This window comes from Ochlerotatus camptorhynchus, unplaced genomic scaffold (genome assembly GCF_037179485.1).
Source record: "Ochlerotatus camptorhynchus isolate MF236.1 unplaced genomic scaffold, CSIRO-AGI_Acam_v1.1 ptg000436l, whole genome shotgun sequence".
In the NCBI taxonomy this organism is placed as follows: domain Eukaryota; kingdom Metazoa; phylum Arthropoda; class Insecta; order Diptera; family Culicidae; genus Ochlerotatus; species Ochlerotatus camptorhynchus.
The window spans coordinates 218,451-242,015 of NW_027040922.1; the positions used below are offsets into that span (position 1 = coordinate 218,451).

The 23,565-nt window shown below is 35.4% G+C and overlaps 1 protein-coding gene across 2 annotated transcripts; it reads right to left on the reverse strand.

Annotated features, from left to right (window-relative positions):
- Window positions 1-1,076: 1,076 nt before the first annotated feature.
- On the reverse strand, window positions 1,077-15,465 carry LOC135711751 (uncharacterized). Of its 2 annotated transcripts, none has more exons than XM_065234714.1 (4): window positions 15,455-15,465; window positions 10,212-10,356; window positions 1,366-1,502; window positions 1,077-1,305 (listed from the first exon to the last, which is right to left on the reverse strand). In XM_065234714.1, the coding sequence occupies exons 1-4, from the start codon at window positions 15,463-15,465 to the stop codon at window positions 1,113-1,115; spliced, it is 486 nt and encodes a 161-aa protein (XP_065090786.1). In that variant the 3' UTR covers window positions 1,077-1,112. The 2 variants fall into 2 exon arrangements, with proteins under 2 accessions (XP_065090786.1, XP_065090785.1); XM_065234713.1 differs by lacking the exon at window positions 15,455-15,465 and adding an exon at window positions 14,520-14,588.
- Between the last annotated feature and the right edge of the window lie 8,100 nt (window positions 15,466-23,565).

Genomic DNA, 23,565 nt, shown 5'->3' on the forward strand with positions numbered 1-23,565 from the left:
ACTGTTCCTTTGAATTTTATATGGGAGTTACTATGGGAAAAGTTAACTATTTATACTAATCGCTTTAGCCCTTCGCCATAATTATAATGTTATTATGTAGTCTACGATTTTGATTGACAAAATAAATAATGATATACAAAAAAGTTTGCTATGTAAATAAATCCTTGCTAATCGCAATTGTTGATTGAACGTCAAGAAAATTAGTTATTAATTGATCACCAAGGCAATAACTTTCTGATATGATTAATTCACTGCTTCCTCGACAGCGTTGCATATTGCACTTATGACATAGTAGTCTGTATTTTTAGCGCTTTTCATTGCACCAGGCATGGAGCATATCACAAGAACATCATCTTCATAATTTTCTTGACGTTCAATCAAAAAGTGGTCTTGAACGAATATGTAGCTAAGAAAATATCACATAAGTACAGATAACTTTTCCGTACATCTTTATGACGAAGGGCTAGGGCGATGATTTCAAAAAGTTATCTTTTTCGATAGTAATTCCCATATAAACTTCAAAGTGCCAGTGTAGTACGAGTTCCCAACCAAATAAGCACACATTTTGGGAGAATGGTTGGTACTTGCCGATGGAGAATAATTACTACTACCTATTGTAGACGAAATACGCATACCTGTTAATGATAAGCAATTAAGGCAGTGAAATGAAGTGGAAATTACTAATCATTCTCATTTTATTTACATAGGTATTCCACTATAGACGACCACATTCATCAGGATGGATTTCTCATTTTTAATTCGTATATTGGTTTCTCTGTATAATATTTACAAAATAGTTAGAAGAGCTCTACACACTTAGAAAAAACATGAAAATTTAGGTGCTCTGAGACTGACATATACGAGCGTCAATTTTAACATAAAATTGAGTCATAAAAGACGCGAAATTCAACTCAATCAAACGTACTTTTCGTCGAGTAACGAAATTTTCAGTCTCGGAGCGCTTAATTTTACACGGAATATTTGTCTACGTCTGATCCTTTATGTCAAAGATGGATTCCGTCACGTGTAAAAATAGTTATTTCCAAGTGTGTTGTTCAAATGTACTATGAACTAATACTCATTAGTATTCACCATGCAAAACCAAACAAACACTACGTCCAGGCTCCAAAGATCTTGGTATGTAGGTCCAGTAGTTTCATCATAGTTTTGACCGAATATATGCACAGGGGATAGTGCGGGTAGCAATTTTCAAAATCGGTTTCGTTGAATTTATTGAAGCCCAGGCCACGTTCAAACGAATGAACTATCTTCTTTGGGACGTTTTTACTGTTTTCCACGCTGTAACTGTAGTGTAAGATGTAAGAAAGTGTTAAAACAAGCGTTTGATTAGTATTATATACTTACTGAATAAATTCGAAGATTGCATTAGCGGCATCGTTCTTCAGTTCTGCCCCAGCAGCCAGTTGACAAATGAGCGATAGAGAACATTTCAATGGGTCTCGTTTCAGCATACCATTCCAGTCAATTTGTTTTTCGAAGTTCTACGGTAGAGATGATGTACTATTATTATTTGCTTTACTGGAAGGGCATTGTTTAACTCTGGAAAGTCTAATTTTTGAAGCTGGCCCATTTAGGTGTTAGAACTGGAATTTTATGCCAGCCGTCAATTTAGTGTTCTATGAACACGTCCACAGTAATCTAATGCTAGTTAAAAAAAATTGGCTCCACAGTGCTTAAATGGTTCTAAATCGGGCCCTGATTAGCCTCCCAAAATTTGAATTAATTTTGTTAGAAGCTGACTGTGCATACATTGTTTGAAATTTATATGGGAATTACTGTGGGAAACCCAATTTCTTTGATAATACCTACTATAATTTTACGATATTTTACAGCTGTAAGTTATCTGAACACCTTTTTTAAGTCAATTAATAAATCAAATAGTTATTACTTATTTGTATTGGCATTGTAATCTTGAGACATGATCAAGTAGTTGCTTTGCAAGGAAAACTTTATTATGCAGTGTTACATAGTATTCATTGTTCTTCGGATCCAAAGTACAAAAACATTGTGAATTCACATATGGAACATTGATGTATTTGAAACATTAAGGTTAGCTGAAACATACAGCGATAAAACTTCAATTTCATATGAAAGCATTTAAAAATCAATTAATTTGCATTTCATTTTACATTGATGGCAGTGTGAAGGTCAATTAAAGTCCATTAATTTTTCATCGAACAAAGATATAAATTTACATGCACGTATAAGTTATAGCTTTTATTTTTAAAAACAAAGACAGAAACATAGAAGAGATATTCACTATGCGCATCGTAAACATATACACTATCGTAATAATACCTGTATCAATTGGAGTGTAATGGAAGTTTACGCATTCACGAGGGTGTATACGTTTACGATGCAATATCCATATAATATATTTTTTTGTGTTTTACGAAAGCTTTTTTTTTTGCAACGACGTACTTTGAATGTTCATTAAAAAGTTATGAGTTTGACAAACAATAATTTTTGCAACACATAGGGCAGGCGAGCCAGTAGTGGACGAACTAAAACATTTTATTTGTAAAAAAATAAACGTTCTTCATACAATTGTTATACGTCAACCTATAGATTAACATTGCTACTTTCCTGGAAAAATATTCCATTACGATTCAATTTTATACATTTTTGGAAAACTCGTCCTCCATATATTGAAAAAAAAATCCAGTAATTGTCGTAGCTGCTAACTTTGGTTCATATAATAGTGGAACGCATTGGTTTCTAATGGATTTCCACTATTATAGGAACACTACCACTTGCTCCGTAACGTGGTTAGATAACCTCTTCGTGGTTTGTTACAGGATGTAACATCTAGCACATCGAACTCTAGCCCTTAGCTCTTCTTATGAACCTCGGTTTTGAGATTGGAAACAAGAAAAGGTTCATACCAGGGTTCCAACGCATGGTCGAATATCAGGATCATCGGTTGTTTTTTTTTCACTAAGAAGACCTATTTTCATTGCTGGAAAAGCCCATAGTAGAATTGAATGAGGGTTCATTTGAGACCTATTTTGATTGATAAGAGGTCCCAGAACACTTCAAATGATACGGAATGTTTCAATGGAAGTATGATTCGCATGAAAAATATTTGGATTGAAGAGAGAGTGCGTCTTTGGAAAGGTCTCAGAACGTTTCGAATGATATGGAACATCACAGTTGAATGAGGATTCTTGTGAGAAGATCATGTATGTATGATTTAATTTTATCGAAAACGAATACCTCATTACTTTTCCATAGCAATGAGGTACTACGACATGCACAAAACAAAGGACATGGACAAAGGGAGAAACAAAGCACTACCACAACTACAGCAGCAAAAAAGAAATGTAAAATCGATCAAGGTAATTCATGCACAAAACAAAGGACATGGACAAAGGGAGAAACAAAGCACTACCACAACTACAGCAGCAAAAAAGAAATGTAAAATCGATCAAGGTAAAATGTATGAAATATACATTTCATAGAAAAATGCATATACAATACTGTATCCATGTGCAATTTTTGTGTACATCGTACAATCTAATATTACACAACCGATGGTGTGCATCAACATCGTACAAGTTTTTTTTGCAGTGTTTAGGTGCAAAGAAATCAAAATCTTATGGAAAATTATTTGTTTTCCGTCATTTTTGGACTAGCTTAAGGTTCAACTAAGCAAATGAGGACAACCCCGGCGCAGTGATTAACGCCAAAGTCACGAATGTCAAGAGTGTTAAAATGACTGTTTATATTGCACTGAAAATTAAAAAATATTATTATCGTTATTTTGCCATAACCCCTCAACCGCAACTATAGGAACACCACTATTACTGAAGCACCTACCCTAATATTGACTCTTTTTTTAATTTTATTTCACCATCTTTGCATTAGACCAGTACAGATTGATTATCAAGACTCAATTCTATTAAAAAAAAACTAGTAATTAAGTTTGAACATACTGAGAGGTAAGCACATATCATCCGTAAGAGACGTGTGCGTGTGTGTGAAAATTTGCGAAAAAATCTAAGGGGGAATCGAACCCACAATTCCCATTCAGTACACGGGTGCAATGCCAATTATACAACGGTGGACCTATATGGCCTATGGATGTATTTGGCTAATGACATTTGAGTTTCGAATCCGTTTCCGTTCGTACAAATAATTAAATTGACTGCAAGTCGCTAAACCTTACACAGCAAAAAATAAATTTTAATTTTACATCCAAGAGGATGCACTTCAGTCATGTAGAAAATCTCATGTAATTTTTTTGGCCACAAAAGCAACGTAATGTCAGTTCATGCACTGTATTCATGATAATTTTGCCTTTTTTCGCAAGTAATATTACACCATATTTTCGACACGATTGAAGTGCATCCACTTTGATGTGATATTAAAATTAAAATCAGACACACTATTATCAGTCTGCAACACTTGTCAAACAAGTCACGAATGACCGAAACAAATGGAAGTAAGTAAATATAGCTTTCATTTGCAACAAGTTTTAACAAAATCGGTTAAACATTAGTTTTTTTTTCGCCAAAACAGTTGCTGGAGGGTTTGTCCAAATCATTTCCAAATCGTTTCCAAATTTTGTCCTGATTATTTCCGCATAAGTTTACGTTGGAACACACCATAACAGAAACGTGCAGCCATAATTGATACATCAATCCAACAACTTTTCTGGAGTAAGTTTTTCAATAAAATGTCTTATGAAATAGATATTGATTATTTAACTGATCTGTAATCTAAAGGCGTTATCAAATAGATGGTTGGTGATCACGGCAATACTGTATAATACACTTTGACTATGACGTAGTGCCGTGCGGGACCGAAATCTGTCAACCCCATACATTTGCCATAAGGTGGCCGGTTTTTATTTTAGTATAGTCACTTTAAAACACTTTTAAGATCATTCGTAACTTGTCCGGAGATGAAGTTTGAACTCGTGACGTTAAGCGTGAGAGGCATGGATGAAACCGCTACGCTATGCCAGTCAGTAGATGGCTGGATTTTTTTTAATGTATGGATTTCAGTTACGCACGGTAACCTGGATTTTTTATTTCAATTCCACACGCCAAGCTGTCAAATCGATCCAATTTTTTACTCTCCCGGAATGAAGAAACGAATGCAACAATTGCAGTCCATCAACATGAAACATATTCAAACTGAGCCGGAGATGAACCAGCGTCTGACTGAAAATCTCTTTTTTTTTTTTTTTTTTTTTTTTTTTTTTTTTTTTTTTTTTTTTTTTTTTTTAACTCTTTATTTGTTCCAAATTCAAAATAAATTACATTTCATTTTAACCTAGGTGCTCCAGTTACTGCAGTAACGTACCAGCCTTAATTGTTATGATATATATCTAAGTGTTTTTACATTGTTCATGTCTTGGCAATTCAGTATTTTAAACAGGTTTTTTAACCTGCATGTCAGTATAACAATTGATATCTTAAAACTAAAAACTAAAACTAAATCTTATCTAAGTATAAAGGGAATTAATCGTTGCAATTGAGGATTGCAACGATTTTTGCCTGAAATTATTAATTATTTTGTTGGACATTTGTGCTAAAGTCTCAACATTCGAAATTCTATGTACTTCGGTTGTACTGTACCAGGGAGGCAACTTCAAAATCATTTTCAGAATTTTGTTCTGAATCCTTTGAAGTGCTTTTTTCCTGGTAGTGCAGCAACTAGACCATATTGGCACAGCGTAAAGCATGGCCGGTCTAAAAACTTGTTTAAATATTAGAAGTTTATTCGTCAGGCAAAGTTTGGATTTCCTGTTTATAAGAGGATACAAACATTTTATATATTTGTTACATTTGGCTTGAATTCCCTCAATGTGATCTTTAAAAGTTAATTTTTGGTCAAGTATTAATCCAAGATATTTCACTTGGTTTGACCAGGAAATTGGAACTCCGTTCATAGTGACTATGTGACTACTACTAGGTTTCAAAAACGAAGCTCTAGGCTTATGTGGAAATATTATAAGTTGAGTTTTGGAAGCGTTGGGAGAAATCTTCCATTTTTGTAAATAAGAAGAGAAAATATCTAAACTTTTCTGCAGTCTGCTGCAAATAACACGAAGACTTCTTCCTTTAGCGGAAATGCCTGTGTCATCAGCGAACAAAGATTTGTGGCAACCCTGAGGCAAATCAGGGAGGTTCGAAGTGAAAATGTTATACAATATAGGCCCAAGAATGCTACCCTGAGGAACTCCTGCCCTAACAGGTAGTCGATTAGATTTGGAATTTTGATAATTTACTTGAAGAGTTCTGTCAGTTAAATAATTTTGAACTAATTTCATAATATAAAGTGGAAAATTAAACTTTTTCAATTTAGCAATCAAACCTTCATGCCAAACACTGTCGAATGCTTTTTCTATGTCTAGAAGAGCAACTCCAGTTGAGTGGCCTTCAGATTTGTTTGAACGAATTAAATTGTTAACTCTTAAGAGTTGATGAGTAGTTGAATGCCCATGGCGAAATCCAAACTGCTCATCTGCAAAAATTGAGTTCGTATTGATGTGAAGCATCATTCTATTCAAAATTATCTTTTCAAAAAGTTTACTTATTGAAGAAAGCAAACTTATTGGACGGTAGCTAGAAGCTTCAGCTGGATTTTTATCCGGCTTCAAAATTGGAACAACTTTTGCATTTTTCCATTTATCAGGAAAGTATGCCAAATGGAAACATCTGTTAAATAATTTTACCAAGAAAGACAAGGTACTCTCTGGGAGTTTTTTGATGAGGATATAGAAAATTCCATCATCACCAGGAGCTTTCATATTTTGAAATTTTTTAGTTATAGACCTTACTTCGTCCAAATCAGTCCCCCAGGAATCATCAAAAATATTTTCCCGAGAGAAAATATTCAGAAAATCCCGAGCAACCTGATTTTCAATAGGACTAGTAAGACCCAAACTGAAATTATGGGAACTCTCGAATTGCTTAGCAAGTTTCTGAGCTTTTTCCAAATTTGTGATCAAAATTTTACCACCTTCTTTAAGCGCTGGAATAGGCTTTTGAGGTTTTTTCAAAATTTTTGTGAGTTTCCAAAAGGGTTTGGAACTCGGGTCTAATTTAGAAATATTATTTTCAAAAGTTTTGTTCCTCAGGGCAGAGAATCGCTTTTTAATTTGTTTTTGCAAATCCCGCCAGATAACTTTCATGGCAGGATCGCGTGTTCTTTGATATTGTCTCCTACGGACATTTTTAAGACGGATCAAGAGCTGAAGATCATCGTCTATTATAATTGAATCGAATTTAACCTCGCATTTTGGTACTGAGGCAGCTCTTGCTTCAACTATAGAAGTAGTCAGAGATTCAAGAGCATAATTAATTTCATCTTTGGTTTGCAAAGGAATGTTTGGATCGAAGTTATATTCCATAAATGTTCGATACCGCTCCCAATTAGCTCTATGGTAATTGAAAGTAGAGCTGTTTGGATTAGAAATTATTTCTTGGGATATTTCAAAAATTACTGGAAGGTGATCAGAACCGAATTCAGCATGGGTAACCAATTGGCTACAAAGTTGACATGAATCAGTTAAGATCAAATCAATAGTGGAGGGATTTCTTGCAGAAGAAAAGCATGTTGGGCTGTTTGGATATTGAATAGTGTAATAACCTGCAGAACAATCATCAAACAGAATATTACCATTGGAATTGCTTTGAGCATTATTCCATGAGCGGTGTTTTGCATTAAAATCACCAATAATGAAGAATTTAGACCTATGACGGGTAAGTTTCTGGAGGTCACCCTTGAGAAAATTCTTTTGCTGGCCTACGCATTGGAATGGCAAATAGGCAGCTATAAACGTAAGTTGTCCAAATTTTGTTTCAACAGAAACTCCCAAAGTTTCAAAAACTTTGGTTTCAAATGAAGAAAGAATTTTATGTTTGATTCGTCTATGAATAATGATGGCAACGCCACCACAGGGTCCATCAAGACGATCATTTCTATAAATCAAGTAGTTTGCGTCCTTCTTAACCTTATGGGCAGGTTTAAGGAACGTTTCAGTTATAACGGCAATATGCACGTTATGAACTCTTAAAAAGTTAAATAGCTAGTCTTCATTATCTTTAAGAGATCGAGCATTCCAATTTACAATATTTAATGCTTTAAAATCCATTACTGAATTTTAAAGTCATGACAATATTATTTTCAAATTTTACTCCAGTTTGAATAGCATCAAACATGGAGTTAGATTTAAGCATATCAGAAATCATGTCAATTAATGAATTCTGTAAAAATTCCATTTTGGGGGCAGTAATGCTTCCTAAGTCAAAATTGTCAAAATTTCCGTTAGAACGTTGGTTAGTATTTTGATTTCTACCCGCTGTAATAGCAGCATAGGTAGCTCCATTAACTTGTTGAACATTGTTAGCAGCGAGGGGAGTAGGTACAGATGAAACATTTGAAGTAGGGGTGATATTTGTACCTACGGGTACGAATGTAGAATTTGTTCCTCGCTGACCGTTGTTAACAGCAGAGGAATTTGTACCTGGTCGGAAACGTGGAGCGTTTCCTACCTGACGGTTAGAACGAGATTGTAGGATCGCTTTGCGAGTCTTACATTCCCAAAAATTGGATTTGTGGTTTTCACCACAATTTGAACATTTAAATTTCTTAGGATCTTCCTTCACAGGACAGTCGTCCTTTGCGTGAGAGGAATCACCACAATTCATGCATTTAGCTGGCATGTAGCAATTTTTAGTTCCGTGACCCCATCCCTGGCACTTACGGCACTGGGTGAGGTTTTGGAAATTTCCTCCAGTCTTCCTGAAGTGTTCCCACTTCACTCGGACATGGAGCATAAGGCTAGCTTTTTCTAAGGCCTTAAGGTTGTTTAGTTCACTAGACTTGAAGTGAACTAAATAAAAATCATTAGAAATCCCGTTGCGCGAATCGCCAGGACGGGATTTCATTTTCATTTTGATTACTTGGAGTGGCACAACTCCAAGTAATTTTGCCAGTTCATCTTTGATCTGATCCAGGGATTCACCACTGGGCAGTCCTTTCATGACAACCTTGAACACACGTTCAGTTTTGGTGTCGTAAGTAAAACATTTGTGCTTCTTCTCAGTAAGATACTTGAGAAGACATTTAAATCCGTCCAAGGTTTCAGCCAATACACGGCATTCACCCCGACGTCCAATTTGTAGTGAAAACTTAACTTTCACGAAATTCAAAAGTTCCATGCGAAGAGCATGGAAATCGGTAGTGGTTATCACAATAGGGGGAATCTTTTCCTTCTTGGCATTAAGCCTGGAAAGTTTACTAGAATTTTTCTTGGATGATGGATCATTCTCATCATCCGTGAGCAAATCAAATTGATTACTCAAATTAATTTCATCAGAAGGGGGGTCAAGAGTTTGCCCCTTTCTTTTGCGTTTAGGCGCCATGGCGGCAGTAAATTTTTATCCAAATCGACTTCCAAGCAGATTACTATAAGAATCTGAAGGATCGAAGAGGAATTTTCCAAATCGATATCCAAGAAGGATTACCTCGGGTAGGGTCCAAACAAGGATCGAAGAGGAATAAGAGTTGAACAAGGTAGAAAATTTTTACAGGTTGAGCACTGAAAAGTGCTGTTTAAATTTGTTGTAGCTTTAGGTAGTAGTAACACTTCCTTCAGCAAAAAGCAAATAGATCCGCACGGCAAGAGAGCACGATGCGGACTAACTGAAAATCTCTTTAATAAAGACAACCAACCATCCAACCATATACAAATTCACAGTGAACACATTATTTTTAAGAGGCATAAAAATCATTTCTCTAAACTTTTTCATCAATAAATGGTGCATTATGGTCCTCCCTTTTCATCCGTGAGTTTACAAACGTAAACAAACAATGGAAAAGCTACGATTGGGCTTTACGCAAAATGCAGTTTGACAGTGGTTGCTATCAACTGATGGTGAAAAAATCACTCTGCATAACCCAGGGACTGTATAGCTTGATCTATCTATCTCATGATGATGAACGTCTTGAAAAAAATAACTACTATTTCTCTTTATCTCTGATGAAAATTGGAGCAAAAGTTGTTAACTTTTCATCCATCTAATATAAAACCCATGCTGATTATTTATAAAAAGTTTTTACTCAGTACCAGAAAGAGTTTAAGTTCACAAAGCCTTTGTATTTAAGCATGCTCGTTTCAATTAGTGCGTTTTCATCTTGTTAATATGGAGTTGCTGCTTAGTTAGGGTACTTACATTTAATGCACTCGTCCGATTAAACCTGGATATGTCTCGTTTTCCTGACGCCATAAATAGAGGTTTCGAAATTTTCATAAAGTCTTGTGCCAGAAGATGCATAACGTACAGTGAGCCCAAGCCTACAACTGCCAGTATGAGTAACCTTTTGGAAGAAATAATGAAGAGACAAACAAACGATTTAAGTCTTTTTCTACTCGTTTTTTACATGATGGGTGAGTGAATTCAGTGCGTGACAGGCGCCGAACGATGCTCCCAAGTCGAGATTCTGTTTCCAATAAGTTTAAGCGAAAACCGGTATGTTTTCTAACCCTACGCGGAAGGCGCGACTGCGGTTCAACTGCAGCGTGCAAGCGTTGGTTGGCTTTGCGTGTGCATTGACTAGTTTTCACCCCACAGAAATGAACAAACTCGAAGAAGAAAGATTACTTTCAATTGGCACACAGCGTAATTTTATGCGACATACCTAGCTATTGCATAACTCTTGTATTTTTTGGGTCAAAAAATAATTGTGTGAGAGATTGGTGTCTAGGAACACCTATGCGATTTTGAATATATTTTAAATTGAATACCATTATTAGGAGCTAAGGAAAAGGTGGCTGCAAAGTTAAATTACTAAAAAGAGACTTATATACACAACAAAAATTTTGTAAATTTACAAATCTTATAAGAATCAGATTGTTAAACCTTTAAATTTGCATTTCAACACGCAAAACAAATTTGTCTTACATCCAATGTAAGGTTGGATTTATTAGATTCTCTGCATATGTTTCATACATCAAATGCAATGGACTGCAGCGTACAAGCAAGTTTTTCCTAAATGCATATTTTTGTATAAAATCTTCACGAGATGATTTTCTAAAAGCAATGCATTTAAGGAAACGAACCTTGTTCGAAAAATAACCTAACATAAAAATAGAAACATTATTTTAAAAACCTTCCGGATACCATATTACAGAATCTGTTCATGTCACGAAACATTGCAAATTCTGTCTACTATTCATGCATATCTGTAATGTAATCTTACATTTCTTTTTTTTCTGTTCAGGACATAAATCCACGGCGTCCAGTTATTTTATCTATTTTGGGATAACCCGTGTCCTTAGTTTAGTGCCTGTCGTATTGATATTGAGAAATGATGAAGTATTTGATACAGTTGTCATTCTTGCCTTCATCGCAAGGAATCGATTCTAATTGAAAAGTCCAGCTAGTCATACACTACGAAGAGTGAGGCACGTCCCTTGGTCAGTCAAAATTGCATTCCTTAGCAATAGCATTTAGCAATGACATCGATAAATACCATGCCTCAGAACCCTAGTCTTAACCACTTGAAACTAGGGAACAACGAATAGAAGATTTAGAATCACATAGATGCAGACTAGTTTGAAATGTTAAGCTCTAGGAATCGGCGGTAGATCCCGTAGCGTACCACGAAAAGGTGATGTACCTACACAGCTAAAAAAAGTGGTGTAAATTTTCGTTACTAGGATGCACATAAATGGAGCGTCATATATCATACAAGTTTAGATTATAGATCGTGTAAATTCCATATATTGTATGCAACTGTCCACTTTTGTTTGCAACGTTTCTTGCAAGATGCTAGTTTACGTGAAAAGGAAGTTTACATGTATGAATGTTTGCATGCATGAATGTTTACATCGCCAGTAAAATTCAGAATTTTTTTGGTGTGTACGTTAAGGGGCTTAATAATTATTTAAGCATGAGAAGGATCTTATATTTGACATGCATTATGAAACGTAAATCAAAATGGGTCAAGCCAGCTCAAGTGTATACACATTTTTTGTATGTGGCCAACGCCGCCGATTTCAACCAATTTCCAAAATACTTATTTTGAAATTCTGGGAAAACGCCTATTAGGGGGACACAATAATCCATTATGGAGAGAGAGAGAACAGGCAGAAAATCATCTGCTTAACTTATTGTGCAATGCAGTGTATGGACGACTTGTAGATAATTAGTCTATTTTTCAAGAAAATAAATTTTAGAGTATTAAAAAAATATTTCAATTTTGAAATGAATTTTGTTCAGCGTAGGACTTATTTTTACAAACAAATATTTTCTTAATATTTTAATGAAATCTTAGAAACGTTTTTACAGCTTAGCTAAATTTGTGTAGGTCTTATCAGTACACAGCAAAAAAATAATTTTGATATCACATCAAAGTGGATGCACTACAATCATGTCGAAAATTTCATGTAATTTTTATGACCACATAAATAAACAAATGCAGTAAAAGCAGCGTAATGTCAGTTCATGCATTGTATTAATGATAATTTTGTCTTTTTTAGCAAGTAATATTACACCATATTTTCGACATGATTGTAGTGCATCCACTTTGACGTGATATCAAAATTATTTTTTTGCTGTGTATAGTATATTTTTTTGGAAAAAATTCAGCCCTTTTCAAATTGTCGTCTAGATTTTTTTAACCGTTATTTGCGTGATGATGTACCCAGCTCCCATTGGAATAACATGAATAACAGAAAAATGCAAAAAGTTCGTCACGCACAAAAGGGTTAGTGAAAACTAGTATGTTAATATGCTTAAACCAACTAATTGGAATTTGAGAAGGTGCTGCTAACCCCATAGACGCTTTGTGGTGAAATTCGTCGCAGTGAAATTATCAAAAAAGAATTATGGACGGTTTTGAGAGATTTAAGACACCCTTTTCAACTTCCCCCCGTTTAACGGTACACAGCTAACAAGAGTAGGGTAAATTTCCGTTACTATGATGCACATAAATGGAGCGTCATATATCATACAAGTTTAAATTATAGATCGTGTAAATTTATAAGACATGTCATGCAATATTCCATATATTGTATGCAAGTGTCCACTTTTGTTTGCAACATTTCTTAGAAGTTGCTAGTTTACGTGAAAAGGAAGTTTACATGTATGAATGTTTGCATGCATGGATGTTTACATCGTCAGTAAAATTCAGAATTTTGTGGTGTGTATCCTCAAGCTTAAGTTTTGGTGTTTCTGTGATTGTTCTTACTCCCACAGTAAAAACAAATTTGGTTTACTGCCGAATTTTGATGTTCATCAGGGCAATGCAAATGGTTAACTTGAATTTCCAAAATGTTCATTGCCTCGATAAAAGACTCTGTTCAAAATTTGAGATCAATTGGACATGACTTAGGGGTGCCGAAAAATCATCAAAGGTTGTGTTTTTTTTTAACTAAAAATCACCCTAGTGAAATTTATCCTACGATTTTTTCGATTACCCAATTAAAAATAAATCAATGACCTCATGCAAGTATTCCACTATGTATTCTAGTGATGAATGCACATAACGTATCAGTGTTACTCTTACGGGAAGTGAATATTTCATTTTCTGTAGATGCAATAAGTAACTTATGATTTATGTGTGTATTTTGAAGTTTTATGTTTGAAAATGACCATGACAAAAAAAAGGATCCACCCTAGTGAACGTATTTGATGCTAGTGATGGATTAAAATAATAATAATAATAATAATAAGATAGTGGTGAATAGTTTTAGAATCCAATTCATCAATGTTTCATATCCCACGTCTAAATCACGAAAAAAATGCTTAGTCCCAGAAAGTCGATTTTTATTACATTATTTCGTGATAACCAAGATCTCGAAATTTCAAGCATTTTATGTCTTTATACATAGTGCGCTGTGCATAGTGGAAGAAGTGCGCTGTAATCACACAATGATGCGCTATCATGCGCGAGAGTATAATGGATTTTCCAGTTTTCAACTCTAATGACAATAGTTTCAAAACTGGACGACCTACACTATATATTTTTATTTGCAGAAATATCTACATCATCACCGAGAATATGGATTGTTCGAAATACGAAAAATTTCTGGTGTGTATGCAAAATCGTTAAAATTGAATACTAGCGTTAACAATAACGTTGTTTATGCTGAGTTAACTGGAGATTATGTGAATGCAATTAATGTTTTTTTTTTAATGTAGTAAACTATCCAACCCTCATCTTATTAAACGTTTCTTTGTGTTGTAAATGAATAGACTGATCAAATAGAATTGATCAATTATACATTATTCTTAAATAGTTAGAAGCTTAGTGATCGTTCATAAATCACACCACAGAGTGCTCGAATCCTGGTGTGGTCGAGGATTTTTTCGGGTTGGATATTTGATCGCTTTTCCTGGACATAGCGTATTCACAGCTAGTTTTCAAAATCTTGGTCAAACATTTCACTTCTCTAAATAGGAGTTAACTATTCTTCTTATATTGCAACAGTTCAGCCTATTTTTACAATAAGTTTGTTCTACACGTCCACAACATACCTCAATCCCATTTTTCCTGCAAGCACTGGATTGATCATATGAGTCGCGTAAATTTGAGATTCTCAGAATGATTTTCAGTAGTAATCTCGCACTTCAGGAGCAGCACTATTTGTTCTTGACACACTTATCGATTGGTGGCATAAAACCAACTGGTCCTTGTTACTTCATTCGCGAGCATTGTAGCTGTTTCGCGTCGCTATACGTAATGAAAGTGAAAGAAGAAAACAAATTTCCACCTTATCTGCTAGTATGCCGCCAACTTTGGCACACATGCTTGAACCCGTTTAACTCGCTGTTTACTGCATGGTAACTGTCTATTTGTGTTCTCATGTGCACGCTGACTCTTGCTTAGTGTAGATCAGTGGGACTTGACCGGCATCAACTTACTATAGTGCACCACGAACCGACATATGCTTGCATGCAAGTTCTTATGAATGTATCCATTTATGCTAGATGCACTGTAAATAAATGCTTAAATCATTCAATCAGTAGGTAAGTAAGCTCACGATGCTTCGCTACAGATGCATTTCATCGGTTCGTGTGGCAGCTTGGAATTGCATCTTGGGCACTTCGAGAAGTCAAGCCGTTAGAGGAACGGTTTCGGTGATGCTATAAGGAAGTTTCAAGTTATCCACCGTTTACTAATGTCAATGGAAAATTTGGTACCTTCGTTGCTTGGCAGACAGCGACAATGATACAATCACCATGCCTTTTATATTTCAGTGCATGAAGCACGTTTACTGTTGGTTATGTAGTTGGAAAAGGTGGTTTGGAAATCAGATGATGATAATTTTCTATGAGGTTCGTCACTTTTCGCTCCTGATAGTCACTAAAAACCCACCAGCAGTTGGTTTGAGAACATTTTACTCATGCGTTTTAAATTTGCAACGCCAATGTAATTAACGTTTGTCTAGTAATAAAAAAAAATCGATTACCTGTGACCCATAGCTAGTGTTTACACAATTCCTAACACTTTTTCCAGGAGAGTTTCACAGATTTGGTAGGAATGTTCTATAGTTTTTGATAAAAAATCGATACAAGTAAGTGTGAATTCAATTAATGCAACAATTTAATTTAGCTTATTACTGCATCGAACACCATACACGAACTGACAGAAGAGTGATTCAACGAGAGTGAAAGAAGTGTGCGATCGAGCTTTGGGTACACCCCAAACGGGTTGAGTTTTTGGTCGGAGTCTGGTTTGGCTTTTACTTAGAGTAAATACGAAATAGCTTAGTGAGTGAGAGACAACATATCTACGAATGTGTCATCACTGCCGAGCCGGCGGTAACCATTTCAGTTGGTTGATGATTTGCAGTTTCTTTTGAATACTGGTTGTGATAGCGAGGATATAATTTATTATTTAGACTTGCGTTAAAATTGGGTCATCGTTTACGCATGGTAAATTATTATATGATTATTTCGTATCAATAAGATTTTACTGATATGGGTTCACTTTCATTTGCTGTAAGATAATTTCAGATCTGACCTCAATTCTATTGGGAGTAAGGTCATTGAAGGGTAACGTGGGTAATTGTTAGACAACAGGAACAGTGAGATAGATAGGAAATACAAATCGGTGCTGATGAAGGGGTCCTGTTTCGTAAAGCCTAGAGATTTTTGGTCCAGTAATGGAATTTTCCGGATCAAATACTATTAGACTTTTCTGCGCTATTGAGTAGGAGAATGTAGGGATATTTTCCAAGTAACATTGAAAGTTTTTCGATGGTTTAAAGTGTTCTACAAGTATTAAACATAGTTTTCACAGACAAAACTTTGTAACTTTACATGTGGCACATTGATTTATTTTCTGGCCGTAGTTGAACCTTACAGCAATAAAACATTAATTTTACATGAAAGAATCCAAGGTTGCAAATACTCATTTCAGCTAAAATAATATTTTTCGGAATAATAAAACCAAAAGATGGTATGATGACATTTTTTACTTGTAACTTACAAGAAGAGGTTGCAAAGTATGCGTTTGAAACATAAAACTTGTAAATTTTGCTTTCTATGAGTCACAATCAGCGATTTGCTGATCGCTGAGTGAGTGAGTGTGTGAAAAATCGCTGATTGTGACTCTCATGAAGTGAAATAAACAGGTTTAACATGTCAAACACATTCTTTGCAACGTCTTCTTGTATCTTGTTGTTTATTAATTTATTTGATAAGGCTCAACCGAATTAACTTTACAGAGCCGAGGATTCTTGGTCACTATACAATACATCTTAAATATATAGTCAAAAGGTACAACACAATAAACACTTTATCTTCCGCTATCCAAAAAGCCTCCTCCATCAGAACTGGAGCCGCTTCCAGTAGTTTCATTGTATGGCAAATTGTTGTATGCCAACGAGGGTCAGAGCGCGTCCATTGCAGCAATGGACGCAAAACGTGGTCAGCACTCACACACTCATCACGAAACGGTTGCTTTCCAAAGTCGACGATGCATCGACCGAAAGAACTGCTGATGAAGAACAATGAGGAGGACCACACAATGGTTGCTGCCGAGAAAACAGACGATCGCGTAGCACACATCGAGAGTGGCCTGCTTTTGTCGACAGCCGAGTGAACACTGATCTTGTATCTTACCAATGCAAAATATGATCATAGCATCTAATTATTTCATAATTTAAAAAAAAAAAAACATTGTTTTAGCTGAAATGAGTATTTGCAATCTTGAAAGAAACTAGCTATACATTCATTTGCATTGAATTTCAATTGATTTAATTTTCAACGAAGATCGATATAAATTTACATGAACTTGTAAATGCCAACTTTAATTAATTGAATTTCAGATCGTTAAACGTGTAATTTTATATTTAGAATCGTGCTCCAGTTGGTAGTAGTAAATTACAAAATATTTTTATCTGTGTACAGAACCGCCATATAACGACAATTTTTACTTGGGTTACCTCCCCTCCAGGGGGAACGACACTTCAGGATTATCCCATTTTTAACAAACCCTCTCATAAAATTTTCAGCGTGCACAAAATTTCAATCCATCCTACACTGATAAATTGAACTATTCCCATTTTGCTTGAAATTTAATCAATTTGACATTAAACTCAGTTTAATCATATCGAATGATTAAAAATTAATCCTCTCTTTCTAAAAAATAAGCATCTGATATTAATTCCAGTTTAATCATGGTTGATTATATTGTAGATTATCTTTTTTTGAATATTTTTTAATCATTTTTGATTCTATTTTAAAATTTTTTGATTGAATTTTAATCTTTTTTTTATTATAGGGGAAACGCTCCTATAGTTGCGGTACGTTAGAAGCGTTAGGTTCCTATAGTTGTGTATGGAGTCTCCATACACAACTATAGGAACCTAACGCTTCTAACGTACCGCAACCAAGGAGCGTTTACACTATATCAGTATTGAAAAAGAATAAAATTTAATACTGAAAAGATTATTTCGATTTTAATCATGCACGACTACTGTCGAAGTAATCATGGCTCGGACTCAATAAGGTGAAGTGGGAAACTGCATACTTTTTAAGCTTTTTTGATTTAATTTATCTTTGAGTGTATCTATTCTTTCTATTCCCAACTTATCCCTTCTGCATGCACACAAATTGTCAAGCAAGCCATGCAGTTTCTCGCAGTTTTCAGGTCGACCGCGAAGCACTCTGCCATACTCACTGTCATTTTTCAACAATCTCCACAACAAACACCATGTATGTCAGCTGGCTATGCCTGGGACGGGACTTGACAATCGGGTAGCGATTTCGAGCCAATTTGCTGTCAAATCCGAGCCAGTTTCTGATTGGTCGATTTGACAGTAGCAATCGTGGAATAAAAAGGACAGAGGGATCGCATCAATCTGGCTAGCAGTGATGCCGGAATCAATGTTGACGTGAATGGCATTGTTATTTTTTTATATTTGCGAAAGGAAAGTTGAAAAATTGAGTGCATTGCGTGTTTTAAGCGTTGGATATTGTTGTTTGTTTATGGTTGTTTCTATTGTGTTGAGCAAAAATGATGCACATGTTGCTAAGGTGCGGAAGGAACTCCGCATAAAATCCAAATTAATATAGAATAAATATTTTACATTCCTGGCATCCTTGGTCAACTCCGTCAAACACCACGCACAAGTTTCCGAAGGGCATTCTTCAAAAACATTAAGAAGAGTGAGAAGCTCGATTGTCAAGTCCCGTCCCGGGGCTATGCCGGTTAAAAATCGGAAAACTTAAAAAAGATGACGGACCACTCGTCTAAAATCGTCCGTGGGACAACATCAAGTGCATCACGGAGAAGACGGTAGCGCACATGCATTTCCCGGACTTAAACCGATCAAATTCGACGGATAAGAGCCCAGGTGTCTGTATGTTGTAGCATGGAAGCTACGACAAGCAGGTGGAGAAGGAATTCAGGTCATTTTTCCAACCGGCCCAAGTTTTACTCGTTGCTGCTGGTCAAGGATTCGGAGAAGAAAGAGCTAATGGTGAAGGAAGACACCCACCGTCTGATGGAGTTTCTGTGCGAGAATATTGTGAATCAAATTCCCGTCCAAATATAGCTGGGAATATTATCCGGAACCTAGTAATTACTAAACTGAACCTAGTAATTACTAGACTGAAAAAATACATCCAAATGAGTGTCGTTCCCCCTGCTCCCCTCCTTTTTCCCCGGGCCCTTTCGTGGTTACATTTGGTGGTGTGCACCAAGGGCGCCATTTGAGTCCACTACTATTTGCGGATATTGAATGCATTGGATGTGAATGTATCGAAATGTAATATCCCATTCTTCCGGACAAGAACACTACGGTTTTGATTATAAAATGTTAACAAACAGCATACATAAGATTATTTATTTATTTATTTATTTATTTGTCGTCAATCAGTGTAGACCGTTTTACAATTGTTGTCTTAAGTGCTATTTTTACAATTTTGTCTTTGTTTATATTTTTATAATATGTCTTAAGAACAAGTTAAAACATTACTTCTAGTTGACGTTATGCGACGAATTAAAATATTGCTTTAATTTGGTTTTTGTCATTGTAAAGTCAATGTTATCGCAGTGCTTATTATATGTATCCATCATTTGGTTCAAGGGTCCAAATTTGGCATAATTTGTACGATGACGATTTGTAGCAAATATATTTCTGTTTCGTAAATGCCTAGATGGTGTATATAAATTTAAGGATGACAATAGTTCTATTGAATCAATTCGATGTGATACGATATCGTTTACGAAAGAAATCATAGCAAATTCACGACGCTTTTTTAATGTTTGGATATTTATGAGCATACACCGAGCTGTGTAAGATGGCAGAGGAAATACAGTCCAACCTAACTTGCGGAGTGCATACAATAGAAACTGATTTTGAACGGACTCTATTCTTTCTTCGTGTGTGATTGAAAAAGGTGACCAAACTATGCTGCAATATTCTAATATCGATTTTACATAAGCAATGTACAATGTTTTAATCGTATACGGATCGTGAAAGTTATAGCAGAAACGTTTTATGAAACCAAGCATGTTGTTAGCTCTGTTAATAATTGTGTTATAATGATCGGTGAAAGTAAGTTTTGAGTCCAAAATAACACCTAGATCCCTGACTCTATCACACTTTTCTACGATCTGGTTTCCTAAAGTGACTGTTATATCGGGTAGCTTTTGTTTTCTACTAATGGTAATGGAGTTACATTTTTTTATATTTAATTGTAGCAGGCTTTTTTGTCACCAAGTATGGAATATTTGAATTTCCTCTTTGAATGTGATGATGTCTTTGGCATCTTTTATTTCCAAAAAAAGTTTAATGTCGTCAGCATATATTAAAACTTTCAATTTCTTAATAATGAAAGATATGTCATTGACGAAGAGAATAAATAAAAGTGGTCCTAAATGGGAGCCTTGAGGAACTCCTGAAGTGACGTCAACGGGATTTGATATCTTTCCTTTGTATTTTACTATTTGATGACGGTCAGTTAAATATGATTCAAGCCACTTGAGGAGTGCGTAATGAATTCCCATTTTTTGAAGTTTAAAAAGAAGCATGGGTATGTCAATTCGATCAAACGCTTTGCTGAAATCTGTATACAACACTTCTACATGGTTTCCATTATCCATTGCATTCAAGGAATAATTAATTAATTCGAGCAAATTCGTAGTTGTTGAACGGCCTTTAAAGAAGCCATGCTGCATAGTAGTTATTCTGTTTTTAATTTGAAGAAAGAGTTTTTCATTTACAATCGCCTCGAAAAGTTTCGGAATGCAAGAGATAATAGCTATACCACGATAATTACGTATGTCGGATTTTTTACCCGATTTAAAGATAGGCACTAAAAACGAGTTTTTCCATTTTTTAGGGAAGTTTCCGGATTCCAGTGACATATTGAAAATCCAAAATAATGGAGCAGTAAGTTCAATTGCTAAAGTTTTCATAAAAACTGGCGGAACACCGTCAGGGCCAGGACCTTTAGATGCATCTAAATTGTTTAAACCCTTTAAGATATCATGAACCTTGATTTGACTTACGCTGATGTCACTTGAGAATTCTGGATATGATTCAAAATATTCACGGTCACGGTCCTCTTCTGAAAACGTAGTATATATTTCTTGGAAGAAATTTGCAAACAAATTGCATATATCATCCGAGTTCTCACCTATCCTATCGTCCAAATGCATCTTTGAGGGAAAATTATCAGATTTTAATTTTGTTTTCACATAATTGAAGAAGTTTCTAGGACAAGATTTTATTTCAAGTTCAGTTTTTAAATTATACTCCTCAAATGCCATATTCACGGCCAAATTTAACTGATCGCAAATGTCTAAATAGTATGCCAAAGTTTCTTCACTATTATATTTTTTATAAAATTTGTGCGCTTTTTGCTTTCGATTTTTTAAATTTTTCAGTTCCCTGTTGTACCAAACTGGATGTTTTGCATGACTTTGACGTCTTCTTCTTTTAGTTGGCACTTCTTCAAGTATTATTTCAAGCAACACATTGTAGAATACGTCAACTGCACATTCAACATTTCCTGCAGTTCTTAAAATTGCTTGCCAATCGACAATGTTCAATCTATTTCTAATGTTAGGATAGGATACTGACATAGATTTGGGTATTCTACTTTAAAGTAAGCAAAATTTCTCTTTGTAAATAGCAGCAACTACCGCTAACACGCTACTTTTTACTTGTAGGGGAGCTGTGGGTAAGACGGACAATGAGCGGCACCGGTGGTGTAATGGTAAGCGTGATTGCCTCTCACTCCAGCAGGCCTGGGTGCAATCCCGGTTGGCACCGCCGGGATGTTCTGAGGCATAATATCTCTGATCACGCCTTCCTTCGGAAGTAAAGCCGTTGGTTCCCGGTTCATGAGTTGATGGGTTGATAGGTAGGGTCCAGGTATGGGAGCTGCCTCCCTGGCGTCGGTAGCATTGGTGCTCAACACGGAAAACAAACCAAGACAAAAAAAAGACAGACAATGGGGTAAGACGAACAGTTAATTGTTTGACGGTTTCACTATTGATTTATGGGTCTATGTCATATCCACTCTTAGTTTACGATATTTGGTACATTTTAAATTATACAGCTTTGTACGGGAGCTGTAAAATGTGAACATATGAAAAATAAATAAACATTCAGCGATGTGATGTAAATTTATTTATTTATTTATTTCGTCAACCAACGTAGACTAGTACAACTAATACAGTTTTGTTTTCTTAAATATATATTTATATAAAAAAGTAGTGTCAGCTTTCTTGTCTTTTCTTTTATGAGTTGTTATTTCTTATGGAATAAAAATATTGCTTTAGTTTATGCCGAGACATTGTAAAGTCAATGGTTTCGCAGTGTTTATTGTAAGAGGCCATCATGCGGATTTTTGTGCAAATTTCAATGTGCAATTCCTAAGGTTGTACAGCACCAAAATAGTAAAATGTTTTCAACATTGATTACAATTCTCTTCCTGGTTCACTTCTAGATTGTGTTTGTTGAACTAAATAATTAAATTATGTTTTTACGCAGCCGTGTAGATAACGGACAATGCTAATAATTCGTAAGAAACTGTTTTCAATGTTCGGATATACTTAATATTGCGCATGCCTTGAATATATATTTGTGCAAAATAGATCCACCATCACCGATATTGATCTAGTTCTTGAATGCTCACGTGACTTTATGTGTTACATGGTGAGTTTAGAATCTGGCTCTGTTGGCCTTCTCCCGTGGAGATATCCTGGACATATTCAGACTGGTCAATGTGTTCTTGGGTCCTCATTATTGACCTACGATAATCACACAATTAGTTCAATTGTTTTTATAACATATGAACATTGAATTCTCCCTACATCTGTCCATATCACCCGCACCTAAAGAAAGTTGTGAATTTTTGGACCATTTTTGATTAAAAAAAGTGTTATTTATTAAGATTTAACATAAATCGTTATATGCAGTTTCTTTAAGCATGAGTTTAACCTACAAAATACTGATATTACCATCAAAACGCTGTATTTATTGAAAATAAAACAATCACAATTCTTAGGATGACCGTCTTACCGCCAGTTCCTCTGCGCAGTATACTTGAATGTGAAATGCTTGTTTTGGCACCCTACCATGCTGTTCAGAGTAATCGGATCGAATGAATTCAACGCAACTTTCTACGTGCTGTGATTGTTGCCCTGGAATGATCCTGTTAGTCTACGGAATTTCGATGTGCTCTTATAGGCATGCCATTTTTGACCAAGTAGGAGAGTAGTTTATTTATTTATCTATTTATTTCGTCAAGCCAGTTTAGACTACATACAATAATTATTACAATGTTGACTTACATACAATGCATTAATTCTATTCTGTTTTAGCTTAGTTTTTATTTGCTGCTTGGACATAGTGATGTCGATAGTTCCGCAATGTAAATTATACAGGCGCATCATTCCATTGATTAAGCTATTTTTTGCATAGTTTGTTGTGTACAATTTTTCAGAAAATAAATTCCGTGTTCTAAGATTTCGACAAGGTGTGTAAAAGTTTAACTGTGCGTGAATTTCTGCCGAATCTATGCGCATTAAAATAATGTCGTTGATGAAGAAAAGCAT

Excerpts from the sequence above, each read along its gene's own strand:
- LOC135711751 (XM_065234713.1), bottom strand. The coding sequence starts at position 14,557 with ATGATCAATCCAGTGCTTGCAGGAAAAATGGGATTGAG. Across the intron at positions 10,357-14,519 it reads GCAGGAAAAATGGGATTGAG|GTTACTCATACTGGCAGTTG; the intron begins GTATGTTGTGGA and ends TTCTTCCAAAAG. Across the intron at positions 1,306-1,365 it reads GCAATCTTCGAATTTATTCA|TTACAGCGTGGAAAACAGTA; the intron begins GTAAGTATATAA and ends CTTACACTACAG.